This window comes from Acromyrmex echinatior, chromosome 8, assembly GCF_024713525.1.
Source record: "Acromyrmex echinatior isolate Ae372 chromosome 8, ASM2471352v2, whole genome shotgun sequence".
In the NCBI taxonomy this organism is placed as follows: Eukaryota; Metazoa; Arthropoda; class Insecta; order Hymenoptera; family Formicidae; genus Acromyrmex; species Acromyrmex echinatior.
In genome coordinates, this window is record NC_141859.1 from 10,187,292 (window position 1) to 10,201,114 (window position 13,823).

Genomic DNA, 13,823 nt, shown 5'->3' on the forward strand with positions numbered 1-13,823 from the left:
AATGTCTCTTTAATCCTTCGTCTGCAATCACATTTTTACCTCTTTCATTTCCGGTTCGAGTTTTCTTTACTTAGATTTTTAGATTTTTAAAAAATGTAGAAAAATTTAGAGTTACTTTTGTTATCTCTGTTACATTACCAAAGTTTTTTAATAAGATATTTCAGAAGAACTTTGCTCCTTTATTTGGGAATACATTGAGAGTGAAATGTCGCTCGTATTAAAAAAGACCCAGATTACAGATACAGAGTTACGAAAAGGATATTGTTTTTAAAAAAAAAACAGCTCTTTTTTTTCTCTTCTTTTCACATTTTGTATCTTCCGTCGTGCCGAGTTCGACTTGGTCGATTTCACAAATGCACGGTCGAAGAGCGACGAATGTTAAACGCGAAATTCTCGCAAGTATCGTCCGCGAATGTATCGTCGTAAGAGGGCACAAGCAAATAAGACTGCGGGCAAACGAGATAAGAAATAGCTGAAATTATACGATACGTTAGAAACGCATGCCGCGGCCGGCAGCGCGCATGCTATTTTCCCAACCTCCTCCTTAGCAGTCCCAGAAGATCGACGAGAGAGAGAGAGATTTTTACCTTTTACCCTCTTTGCCTTCGCAGTACGACGTAATGATAGTGAAACATTGAATCTCAAGCGTAAACTGCAATTTAATGGATTTCCAACACACTAACATCCCGAAGACACGCGCGGGCGGGGGAGAGGAAGTAAGAAAATTTAAAAAGGAGGGAAACGACGCGCGCACGTCGATCTTCGAGACGAGAGGGTTAAGAGAAACGCACGTCCGCGTCGCCTCGCATATATCGCCCTCCTCGTTCCGAGGGACTCGCGCGGATCGGCGATAGCGATTGGCGATTATGTTAACCAAACACGCGCGGTACACGCCCCTGCAATTTGCCTTGGGATCATCTTCCCCTAATCGCCGCGCTAATAACAGGATTACGGGGGTCCTGACCGCGCGGTACGTATACTTATCCCTAATTCGCCGTATCGTTATTAATATATACGATACAATTGAGAACGGGGCCCGGGCCCCCCCCCCCACTCCTCTCCCCCTTTACCCGCGATAAGCCCTGCGATATGTGTATGTACGTGTACACATATGGGGAGTCCCATCTACACGTGTTTCCCGAACAAACTGCCGAAATGCGGGCTCGATCTTCGTTACGCTGCGTACACCGTTGGAAAATTTGTATTAAATTTAACATATCTCACGTATCCCAAATGGTCCGCATCAAATTTTTGTGTTAAGTTAATCTATATTGAAAAGTAACATGTATTATGCAAAAAATTGTCACAAAAAAGGCGACGCTATGTGTTTGTAAATAAATTGAAAGTATATTTGTTTCAGGGTATATTTATTCAGTAATAGTTAATATTTATATGTTAAATTAACACGTATTCATTCATCTGAAAATTTATGTTTTAAAAAATATATTATTTTTATGTTACCTGTTCACTTATTCATAAATTGTGTCATCATTTTGACACTTTTTTAGCATCAAAATGACACAATTTATGAATGAGTGAACAGGTAACATAAAAATAATGCATTTTTTGAGAGAAAATATTTAAATAATATAATCACATTACGTTAAATTGACGCTCGAGAATATATTAAAAATTCAATATAAAACTTGAATAAAAACGTAAGTGGATCCGTTTCCAACGCAAAATGTTTCTTACAAATGTAATGTTTGTGTAACGTACGTTCCTCTCCCCCCATTTTCGAGGACGTACTTTATTTCAATGTGAAAAGCCTCGAGTTCACGACGGTGCGAAACTCGCCTAACGAAGGTCGCCGACGATCCGATCCGATCCGATCGTTCGCGAGGTACGCGAACCAAATTTATTACACCGCCGCGCGCCAGTGCGGCGTGCGGATATTCATGAAATAAATATGAGAGGGATAGGAAAAAGAAATGGACTTACGTGTAGTGCGAATAAGACGGGCTGGCTTGATCGATGAGAGCGGCGGTTGACAGGCCTTGCGCGATGGCAGTCGAGGGATCCCTAGCTGGCGAGGAATTCTGCGTCGCCGCTGCCGCCGGTATAGCGTGATGGTAGCGCTGGCACATTTCGGCCAAGTTCCACCCATGGGCATCCATATATTAGCACTGCTTCGCTTTTCTTTGGCGTACCATCCATTTCACACGCGTTGCGATGCACACTCTCTCTCTCCCTCTCCCGGTTCTTCCGTTGTTTGTCTTTTTCCCCTTTTTCTTTTCTCTTCTCTCTCAACGATTCACTCGCGTTCCTACGTCCCTATGCGTGAGGTAAACACTACACTCGCGACGACGATGATGTACAACGTCCAGTCGACGGAGACGTCCTGCGTGCGCCGCGATTCTCCGATGACTTCGCCGCCTCGCCTCCGGCAGGCACGCGCACCGCCTGTTAATCAGGAAAACAAATCCATTTACTTGGCCGTTAACGACACGCGTATACGTATTTAGAGAATGATCGAGAGACGCCGTTTAAAAAAAGACTCCACACGACTCGCATGCCGGCAACCGTTATGAATTGAAAATGAAGTTACGCCTGTCTGTATCACACTGGCGATTGGCAATTGGAACTCTTGCAGCTCTTGACTAATCGAAAAAGAACTGCTAATCAACTCCTTTCTGATTGGGTCAAGAGATACAAATGTAGACGCAATCGCCAATTCGTCGATAGTCACACTGCACGAAAGCTTGCGACATTTTCAATTAATATGCAATATTGCTAGAATATTACAATGTTGCTGTAATATTGCTGAAACAATCTGTGCTGTATGGGTAGCGTGATATGGACATTACCAACCTTTATCGGCGGGCAAACGACACGACGGAATAAATAATTATTGTAAAAATTATGAAACAGCGAGTAAAACGAAAAGAACGGTTTTGCTGAGGTATTTAAATCTTTAGTTAGATACGGATCTGAAAATATAATTTTGTTGGACTATTAAAATAATTATGTAGAACGTTCAACTGGATGTTAGAATGATAAAACTTTTTTATAACATTGGTCATCATGCTTAAGTTTCCTATCATAATTATGGCCTAACAAAATTATTTTTAGATCAGTGTAGCTACTTTTAAATTTTTAAAAGCTTTAGCAAAGTCATCCTTTTCGTATGTACTATAATAACATGTCACAATGTCGTGTGACATAAAACTTCGCTTACGGAAATGAAAAGTTATAAAAAATATTGTAGCAAATATTTGTTTGACGCGGCGCGATGCAAATTATTCGGTGCAAAAAACATGAATGTTGGTGAATTAATGAACTTATGAAATTAGTTTCCGTTGCTGTTTATTCGATCATAATGAGATTTTAATAATTCGCGTTATTGCGGCGAATTTATAAAATGTTCTCCAGCAAAGTTTACAACTTCAATGACTTTCAAATGCGCGTTCGAATACCTAACGGAACAACTAAATCTCGCGTTACGTAACCCTTTCCCCCCCCCCTCTCTCTCTCTCTCTCTCTCTCTCCCCTTGATCTAAATGCAATTTAAAGCTACGGTTAATGAAAGTGTCCGTTTAATTTCTAACTGCGAACGGGTTAAAGAGGTTCACATAAACGGAGGGCTCGAAAAGCCATGTTGGATAACGATCGGCATCTGGATCGGACGGATACGATCGACTTCTATTCGTGCCTCAGCGATTGAGCGTTAATAAGCGTCGTGCAAAGGTATCTGTGAAATAACTATAATCACACATATACACACATAAACTCGCGTGCGAGTTACCGTCGGACGAAAACGATCGCCAAATCGCATTCTTTTCTCGCTCGTGATCGAGGAAATGAACGGCAAGAATTTTCGGGCGGGGGGTCGGAAGATCGACAAAGGATCGTGCAAGGATACGTGTCGTTGAAGCCAGATGCTTTCATCGCAAAAAGATGGAAAATTAAGGTACGATTAGAAAATTCTTATACGTATAATATATCTAGAAAAAGATATTTAAAAATCTATTTGTGATATATAATATTTATTTTATTGAAGTGAATCCTTATTTAAATGTAGCAAAGTAAAATTTTATCCTTAGCAAATAAATCATCCATTTTATTATATTTATGTATATTATTTATTGTAAAAAAAAAATAAAAGATGATTTATTTGCTAGGAATACAACTTTGCTGTATCTAAATAATAGAAATGTATATTTCTCTCATCAATTGATATTTTTTTATAACCAATAAATATTGAAAATTTCGATTCTTTTTCAGAATAACAGAATAACGAGATATCGAGATATTAAATAATATACTGATTTCTTGTTTAAATAAATTTTTTGTATTAAATATTAAAATTGAAAATATAGTGAAATAGTGTGTTAGTGAATTAAGCACAACACTTCCCCTCTAAAATACAAAAAAAAAAAGAAAAATATTTTCACTTTTAGCTACAATTAGAGTACCCGAGTTGTACCCACTATAAGTAATTCAAAAAATTCCAACACTTATCAATTTTAATAATCTTTTAATGCAGACATCACGGCACTTGGAAAAAGTGTCATGCTGATAATTTATCGCAATTCTAGCAACATTTCTCGTTAGTTATAATAGCCAGAATGTTATATGATTCTTTTTTAAATAAAGTTCAGGCTACTACTTTTTCAATTTTTTAGTATAAAAAAACTCTTTTTTATTTTTATAAGGAATTATAGAATTATGAAGAGAGAGAGAGAGAGAGAGAGAGAGAGAGAGAGAGAGAGAGAGAGAGTGCTACTGGAACTGTCATTATTTTTTATATTGTAATAGAATATAATAATAGAATATTTTGCTACTTTACATTATGTAACTTTACGGATCCACATAAATTTGGATTGTGAAATTAACTCGCTATTTTATTAATATAAAAAAAAAAGACAATTCCACTAGCATTTTCCATAATTTTACAGTTCCTGATCAAAATAAAAAAAAAGTTCCGTATCGAAATAAAAAAAAGAGGACGACGATCGACACGCGTCGTATAACATGTTACATTAGCGAAATCACCGGCGGTATTTCTTGGCTAATTGACTCAAACATCACAACAAGATATAAATAAATTCTCGAGAAGTTTCACGATATAACTTGTAAATACCCGATAAATACTCAACGATACCTGGATCTCCGGTGCGGAACGGCGTGGCTGTTTTCTAATTTATCGTTCATGAATTCGATCCGCGAGTGCGACAAACACAAAGATAATACACGCACGTAACAGACAAACGAAAGTACGCGCATAAAGAAGCATAAAGAAACGCAACTTTGTGGTTTTAATTTCTTCAAGAGGGATTAATCGTCGACTACCGAGTTGGGACGCCGCGCCGTACATTCGAGCCGTTTAAGCGTTTAAGCGGTCAGACGTTAATCACGCCGGTAACCAGCGCGATATCGTTATAAAGCGGACCAATCGACAGTAAATTACCGGGCCCGTGCGGTCGGTACCGCGAACGGTAAAACGCCCGCGATTTTCCTTCACGAAGGTGGCAATTAAGCGCGAAACGTTACGCGCGAGACGTCTCAACACCGAAACCTAAGAAACCCGATATCCGCAGGGCTCATTACGTTCGCGTACCACGCTCGATTGCGATGACCGGCTCGCAGTCGACGCGTACATTACGGTTTTGCCACGCCTTCCGACAAAATGTAATCCGAGACTCTCTCCCCGAGAAACTTATCCCTCGAGAGAATTAAGAATTCGTAAAGGCCGCAGCACAACGGACGTTTTGCATAACGCCGCGTTGCACGAAGCAAGTAAGACATAAGAGAATTTGACCGATCAGAGTATAAAATGAAAGACTCCGATTGGTCGATTATCTTATGCCTTATGCGTCATACAGCGTTACGCTAAAGTTCGTATCGCGATACGTAACTTACGAGCACGCGTTCGTAACGATTGTAACTTCGCGCGAGCGACTCGCGTAACAGTGAAAATGAGAAAGAACAATAACAATAACAAAAATAATCTTTCCGTTCTCGAATACACTCTAAGCCGCGAGGTCGCGATAACGACGGAGCGAGTTGAACGGCACAATGCGCGACGCGTTCGCCGCCGACAGGGATCTCTACGCGTATGTATATCGTATACCTGTATACGCGACGAAATCGTAAAGTCGTAAAGTCGCACGATGGTTTGCGTATGTACGTACGTATATACATACGTGCCACTGACGGAGGTCTCAATCCGCGATACTCGCACGCGCGACATACACGCATATACAACGCTTACACTCGTACACACTCATACACAGAGAGAGAGACAAAGGCGAGACGCGTAACGCAATAATAATCATAATGCCAGATCGATACAACACGCGATGTTCGCTCGTCGCATCGACCAGCGAGGATGCCGATGACATGAAAGCGAGGAGGAATGCGCGCGTATAACGACGACGACACTTAGTCGGCATCAAGCAGTCACTAAATTATTAGTTTCTACTAGTTGCTTGTTTCATCCCTCATCCCACCTTCTCGCGATACTCCCTCCCGTGCGATACTCGTCACTAAATTGCGTAGACTTGTACACGTAGAGACAGGCGTATGACGTGCGTAACCGCGACGAACGCGCACGGTACGTATAATAATGTATAATAAATACGTATAACGTAATAAACGCGCGATTATCGCGCGCGGAGAGGCGCACGGATATCTCTCGATAAATCAACGAGAGTATAAATCAATATTATCGGTGTGCTTTCTAAGTTGCAGTGTTTCGCGTTATGGAAGGCAGTTCAGACTACAGAGACTCTGTATTATCAGAGTCTAGCCACGAGGGATTTTGTCAAAATCCTGAAAGAAAGAGAGAAAAAATATATATATATACATGCATATATGTGTTATTGTAATGTGTAAATAGATTCTATTTTTTTTGCAATTTTTCTTAATATATGTAATACTTTTTTCACACTGTAGATGCATTCTATAAGCTTGTATTAATGTTATTTGTGCCAGCGTTTGAGAGGATTCTCTCATCCTAGAACGCTTAATAAATAAAGTTATCTATAATCTATTTATTTATGTTTTCCTCTCTTTCTATGTTATATGTTACTATCTGTACGTATATTATCTCACTCTAACTTATACTCTTTTCTCTCCTCCTCTATCTCATTTATAATCTTAATTAAAGTTATAAAGTGAAATAATATAAGCTAAAGTGAATAATGTATATACAGGGAAATACACATATTTTTCCCTCTTATAAGATTTTGAAATCGCTCATGCAGGGATCGCTCTTTTCATTTCTAGACCTAATGTTTCATTTACCATAGTTATAACTTGTACAGGGTGGGCCATCTATTGGTACGTTTTTGAATTTCGTCGTATGGCAACACCGAACGAGCTACAGACCCGAAATTTTGACAGTTTATTAGTCATACCGTCCGCGGCACGAAACAACATGTTTTCTCTTGAAGAGCGTTTTGAAATTTTAAAAACTTATTTTCAAAGTCAGTGCTGTGTCGCCGAAACTGTACGAATTTTGAAAAGAAATATGGGTCGTGATAGAGCACCCACCGAAGGAGCTATACGCAAATTGGTGAGGAAAGTTCGTGAGAAAGGGATGTTAGTGGATGACATTATATTACGACTGTTTTGAGTGAAATTGGCGCCGAGGTAGTCCAAAATGTCATTAATAATTGGAGTGACCGAATGGCATACTGTAAGGCCAGTAGAGGGAGCCACATGAACGAAATCGTTTTTCATTCTTGACGCGGATACTTTTAGCTTCACAACAAAAAAAAAATTAATAAAAAATATCAATGTATGCTCATTTGATCGCATTTTTAAAAACGTACCAATAGATGGCCCACCCTGTAGTTAATATAAAATTATATTTTTCTATCTATGATTAATCAATAGACTGATAGTTCTATAGTGAATAACTTTTAAAGTTCTCGCACTCAGAGAAAAATTACGTTTAAATTGAAGAAATCGTTTCTTTCGTTGATTTTTGAAGTCGAAGTGAAAATTACTTTTAGAAAAAATAAAATTGTACTTGATTTCAAGAAATTACATTCAAATCAAAGAAAAATTTATTTGATTTCCAAAAATGATGTTCAAATCAAAGAAGGATGCACTAAAAAATCATCCCATTAGTTTATTAATTAATCATAGCTAGAAAACAATTTTTATATTAATTATGAAGTTAAGATGCACGAATTAAGATTTAGAAATTCGGGGTATATTGAATTTTATCCTTACAGTTGTTTTCATTTTTTTATTATTTCGAACCTTTGCTTCAGATCAAAGGTTTGTACCAATTCAGTCGAGCCAGTTTCAAACTATCAGAACTATACCTGTACATTATTTCAATTTGATTACACTGCAATAAAATTTTGTAATGCACAGATTCTTGACAGTCACAAATTCGTTTGAAAGCTTAGCTTAACAAAGCCCTCACATTTTCAAATTTATTTTCTTTTATTTTCTTTAAGAAAATATCCGTCACCGTACATATGGGTGAAGTTTCTGAATGCAACCTTAACGTCCGGCAAGTAAGGGTATGAGTACAAAGGAAGCAAATTTTCTGCTTTCCGGCTGCTTAGCGTCAAGTTTCCTTTACACGTGTCTACTGTATCCTCGTCTGTGCCAATCGGTGCTGGTTGGAAAGCAGAAAATCTGCTTCCTTTATGCTCGTACCCTAAAACATTGTCGTAAGCTTGTTGAACGCATCGTATTTTGCTGAGAGAAAACCTGCTCAGGCGTATCCGTGGCGCTTGTCAAAAGAATAAACGCGTCAATTACGTCACTACCGCGAAATTACCACAGAAGTTTCCTTCTGCTATTTATTCTTTTTCTCTCTACTACACCTATTATATACTTACGTTATTTTAATATTATTATATCATCTAGGAGTGATTCGTCGGATTAACAGCTTGCGCTCTCCGAACGTGGATTTAGCGATAATAGTTGAATTCCTGCATGCGTTCAAGTAGAGAAGCATTATTATTATGTGCATAATTGCGGCGCTGTTGCCGATCTCTTTGATTCGCGCCTCTCCACGTCGCGGTAAAACGAAGCCACGCTCATCGATCGCGTGCGCGATTCTATCGTGGATTTTCAGGAGTCATTCGCAAGAAAGATTCTGCCTCGTCAGTGACTCGCAAGCATCGATATTCTCGCCTCACTCGCCAGGAAAGCCCGGTCACAAATCATCAGTCGTTATCCAGATAACATACATGTTGCATAAGATGTCTTACAATTAGAAAAAGTCTTAGGCCGGAATCAGACTATTGAAGATTGAGATTGAAGATTAAAATTTGAAATAAAAGATTGAAATTTCATCAATAAGGATCAAGAAATTTTGGCTTCTTTTTTTCTGATTGGTCAAACTTCAATTTTTCAATCTCATTCTTCATTAGTTCCGTTGTAAAGATAATACTTTTGTATCATTAAACTTTCATTTAAAAATGCGTAGTCTAATTCCGATCTTAGAAGAACGTTTACTTTTTTAGATGTCTTTTGTCTAATAGCGTTTTTTTTATTGGCGCAGAACTGACGCACACTCAGTGCACATTAAAGCCATTATACACTAATTAATCTAAACATACACATTGATCTAAACGTAAAAGTGAGATATCTCAATTGTGTGTGTGTGTGTGTGTGTGTGTATGTGTGATAAAATGCCCAATGTGTATATTTTCAAATAGCACAATAAAATGTATCGAGAATTTCGCGGTTTAACTCGTTTTTATTTTTATTAAATATACATCTTTACATCGATTTGTATATAACGGCTTTAAAGTGCACACTGAGTGCCTATGAAAAACGCTATAAAAGAGTAGATGTCTAATGCTCGTTTCTATTAATGTAAATTAATTTTAATTTCGGTTCAGCTTTACTCTTCATCTTTTTCTAATTTTAAAACTAGAAAAATGAAGAGCCGCGATTAAAATTAAGAGAAATTATATTCATAGAGGTGCTAATACGGCTCTGAATTACTTGTATAATATCTTAAGATTGTACTTAAGATGATCTTAATTATAAAAATTGACTTATAGTATAAGAATAACTTGTAATATAAAAACCGACTATGAATACGATCTAAAAGACATCTTTTAGATATCTTATGCAACATGCATATTATCTGAATACCTAATCGTCATATTATGGAATATAATTGTTAAATTATCTTGTAGAAAAAATGTCATTCCTTTATTTTTTTTCTCTTCTTTATTTATAAAAATCGGTCTCGCACTCGGAAATGATACAGTCAGTAATTCTTTCTATTCAACCTTCGAAAGATAAATTGAATAAATGTTGTTAAACAAACACAAAACGTTGTTAAAAATAATTATCGAAGAGAGAAAGATAGTTCGTTAGAAACTTTCAGAAAATTTTAACCTTCGTACTAGCGGCTCTCTTTTAATATGCAATAATCTAAAGCCGCAGTAAGGCACATAATAAGCAGTAAGACGTAAACAATAAGCAAATCAACGTTTTTTATTTCTCTAATGCTTATATTATTGCTTTACGTTTATCTACTATGATTGGTCCATTCGTTTACTGCTCACGTCTTACCGCATTGCTTTTTTCAGTATATCACGAGCTTAACGCTTCTTTCTCTCGACAGTTGAAAGGATTAAAGTTACCAGTTGGAGACGACCTGACAAGAGTTTTTCGACGGCGACGTCCCTACGCCGCTTTCGCCGCGCAATGACGATTCTCAGGTTAAATCGATCCGATCGAAACGGGATTATCTCCCGCGGGCGATGGACGGCACGTGAGTACGTCGAGTCTCTAAACCGAACGTTAACGAAGGTTTCACCATCGATTTTTTCAGAAAATCGCCTGTACACGCTGCACCACGCTCTGCCTCTCTCTCTCTCTTTCTCTCTCCCTCTCGCTTGCTTTCTTTCCCAACCGTTTTTCTCTCTTTCTCTCTCGTTTACGCCCACGCGCGCGCGGCCAACCACGGAACCGGCCGGCGGGTAAGAGAGAGTGTATTTCTCGCTTATTATCCTTTCCTTCGATTTTCTACCGAAGAGAAAAGAATACGCCGAAGGAAGGTGCCGTCTATGTATATTATATGTGTTTACGTGTGCGTGTGTCGGTGAATATCGTCGGTATCCGTGACGTGTGACTCACCCGCACACGCGGCCCGATGTACTCGCCGGAGATTTACAGCTCATTACCGATTTCATACCTTGGCGTCACGATCGATACGGCGCGGCGCAGCGGAGAGTCGAGCGGAGTCGAGCGGAATCGCGCGGAATCGCGCAGAGTATCGCCGTCGTATCGCGTGCCATATCAATACGTGAGACCGCGCGAGCGATCAGGTTTCGCTCGTGGAAAACGCGCGCACGATGCGCTCGCGCCAAATGACTTTTCTTTCTCGTTTACCTTTGTCGTCTTCCTCCCACGGAGGCCGTTGGACGGCGATTGCCTGCGATTTGCCTGGATGTGACGTTGAATGAAAGGATCCAAGTACGTTTGTTTTTTTTTTTGTTCTCGAACCGACGACAGGAGGAACACCGGAAAGGATTGCGAACGTGGATCGCGTTGCGTCAAATATTCATGTCACTGTCGAATTACGACGAATATCGGTGCTCTCATGTTACAGCACAAATGTCTCGTTTAAGAATCTTGTTGCAGCGATAACACCGAACACACTAAGGTGGAACGCGAAAGGAGCGTTTTAACATTCACAATGGGTCGCGCGCGTGTGTGATCCGTCAGGCGTTGCACACCCGCGGAAATGTCAAACGACGAGGATGTTGGGCCTTGCAGCAGCAGCAGCAGCAGCAGCAGCAGTAGCAGTAGCAGCAACAACAGTGGCAGCAGCGACGGCGGCAGGAACGGCAGCGGCGGCCGTCGTTCGCGTGGGAGTGTGACATAATACCACGCTCCGTTCCTGCGCGAGAATCCTTACGGAGGCACTCACCGCGCGGATCTTCCGTGTCCTCGTCGTGTCCCGAGTCGGGTCTACTACTGTCTCTATTCTCGCTTCGATATCCGATATTTCGATCTCGATCTCACTGCCGTAGGTTAAATAACAACAAGCGCGTTTCGGCACTGCACGCAGCAATTCCGTACGTGTCACGTGTCCGTCAATCTTCCTCCCGTGGAAGATTCGTTTGCTGTACACGCGCGCGACAGCAGCCGGCCTATCCGTCCCGTCCGGCGTCCGCCTGACTGCGCCTGACTGCCTTGGCTTTGCGGCTTTGCCTCGCCTGCCTGCCTGGCTCGGGCTCGGGCTCGGGCTCGCTCGCCTCCTGCACGTTGCCGCGTTCCGTCGTTCCGTGCTACACACGACGACTCGGGCCGAGCGCGAACTGAAGTCAGGCGCGCGCGCTCCGTCGAGGTGAGCGGAGGTGACTTGCTACTCGGGCCCGGCGCGGAGCGGAGCGGAGCGGCGCGACGCGACGCGACGCGACGCGGTACAGCAAACTACCACGAGCATCGCAGCCAGTGGCGGCGGCGATGTTGCGCCTGGTCGAGCGTATATGAGAAGGAAGCGGGCGCAACATCTATGTATGCGTGAAATGTTTGCGTGTATATGTGTTATTTACGTACAACGTATATACAGGGTGTTCCTCGAATCGATCGCCATGGCTTTTGAGGTACTTCCTTATTGATTGACAACAAGTTTCTAACAAAAATTTGTTGGTTCCTTAGAAAAAGAATTAATTGTATAAGAAAAATTTCAAATTTCTTCATTTTTTGATAAAAAATCAAATTCAAATTGTTTTTTAAATGGAACTATGTATTTTTCTTTCCTTATTCTTGTAATATATAAAGAGACGAATTCATTGATGTATTATTATGTATTATTTTGATTATTCGATCTCAAGATAATTTATAAATCTGTCATCGATATCTAAAACAGTGAGATTCAAACGTAAACAAATTGTAAGAACAAACACAGAAATAGTAGTTATCGAAATGCGTAAAAAAAGAATCGAACATACATAAAGGTGAAGTACATTTACTTAACGCTGTTTTCACACATCAATATTTATTAAAGTAAATGTTCAAACACTACAATACCACCTTCCGCAACACAAAGTTCCATTCCTTTCAATAGATTGTTATGCATAGATTCAGCTGCAATAGTTTACGTTTGACTTCGACTGCTTTAGACAATAGATTCGTGGAATATATGTTGTAAGCATTAATAGAATTATTTTGAGATTAAATAATAAAAATGATAATAACGCTATAACATTAATAAATTAATTTCTGTTATTCAGAAGATTGTAGAAAGAAAAATACAGATCAATTAAAAGAAATTCGATATTTCATTTAAAAATTAATACATTTAAAGTTTTCTTTTTGCAATTAATCCTTTATTAGAACCCAACCAAGAATTATTTTGAGATCAAATAATAAAAATTATAATAACGTTATAATATCAATAAATTAATTTCTTTTATTCAGAAGAATGTAGAAAGAAAAATATAGATCAATTAAAAGAAATTCAGTTTTTCATTCAAAAATTAATACATTTAAAGTTTTCTTTTTGCAATTACTCCTTTATTAGAACCCAACCAAGAATTATTTTGAGATCAAATAATAAAAATGATAATAACGCTGTAATATCAATAAATTAATTTCTTTTATTCAGAAGAATGTAGAAAGAAAAATACAGATTAATTAAGAGAAATTCGATTTTTCATTCAAAAATTAATACATTTAAAGTTTTCTTTTTGCAATTAATCCTTTATTAGAACCCAACCAAGAATTATTTTGAGATCAAATAATAAAAATGATAATAACGTTATAATATCAATAAATTAATTTCTTTTATTCAGAAGAATGTAGAAAGAAAAATATAGATCAATTAAAAGAAATTCAATTTTTCATTCAAAAATTAATACATTTAAAGTTTTCTTTTTGCA

At 38.9% G+C, this 13,823-nt stretch overlaps 2 protein-coding genes and 1 long non-coding RNA gene across 4 annotated transcripts in view; 1 reads left to right on the top strand and 2 right to left on the bottom strand.

Annotated features, from left to right (window-relative positions):
• The window catches only part of LOC105150649 (Sox box protein 15), a 31,970-nt gene extending 29,853 nt beyond the window's left edge, over positions 1-2,117 (bottom strand). The window contains exon 1 of the mRNA XM_011063874.2: positions 1,942-2,117. Coding sequence (XP_011062176.1) covers positions 1,942-2,117 — 176 coding nt within the window. The remainder of the gene's footprint in view (positions 1-1,941) is intronic.
• A 109-nt stretch (positions 2,118-2,226) lies between these two features.
• Positions 2,227-13,823, bottom strand: part of Gclm (Glutamate-cysteine ligase modifier subunit) — a 37,566-nt gene continuing 25,969 nt past the window's right edge. For both annotated transcript variants that reach the window (XM_087408811.1, XM_087408812.1), the window contains exon 8: positions 2,227-2,403. The gene's annotated coding sequence lies outside the window, so the exon portion shown is untranslated. The remainder of the gene's footprint in view (positions 2,404-13,823) is intronic.
• LOC147908742 (uncharacterized) lies at positions 6,465-9,973 on the top strand. The gene is made up of 2 exons (XR_015545986.1): positions 6,465-6,556; positions 6,688-9,973. It is a non-coding gene; the product is annotated as an uncharacterized LOC147908742 (long non-coding RNA).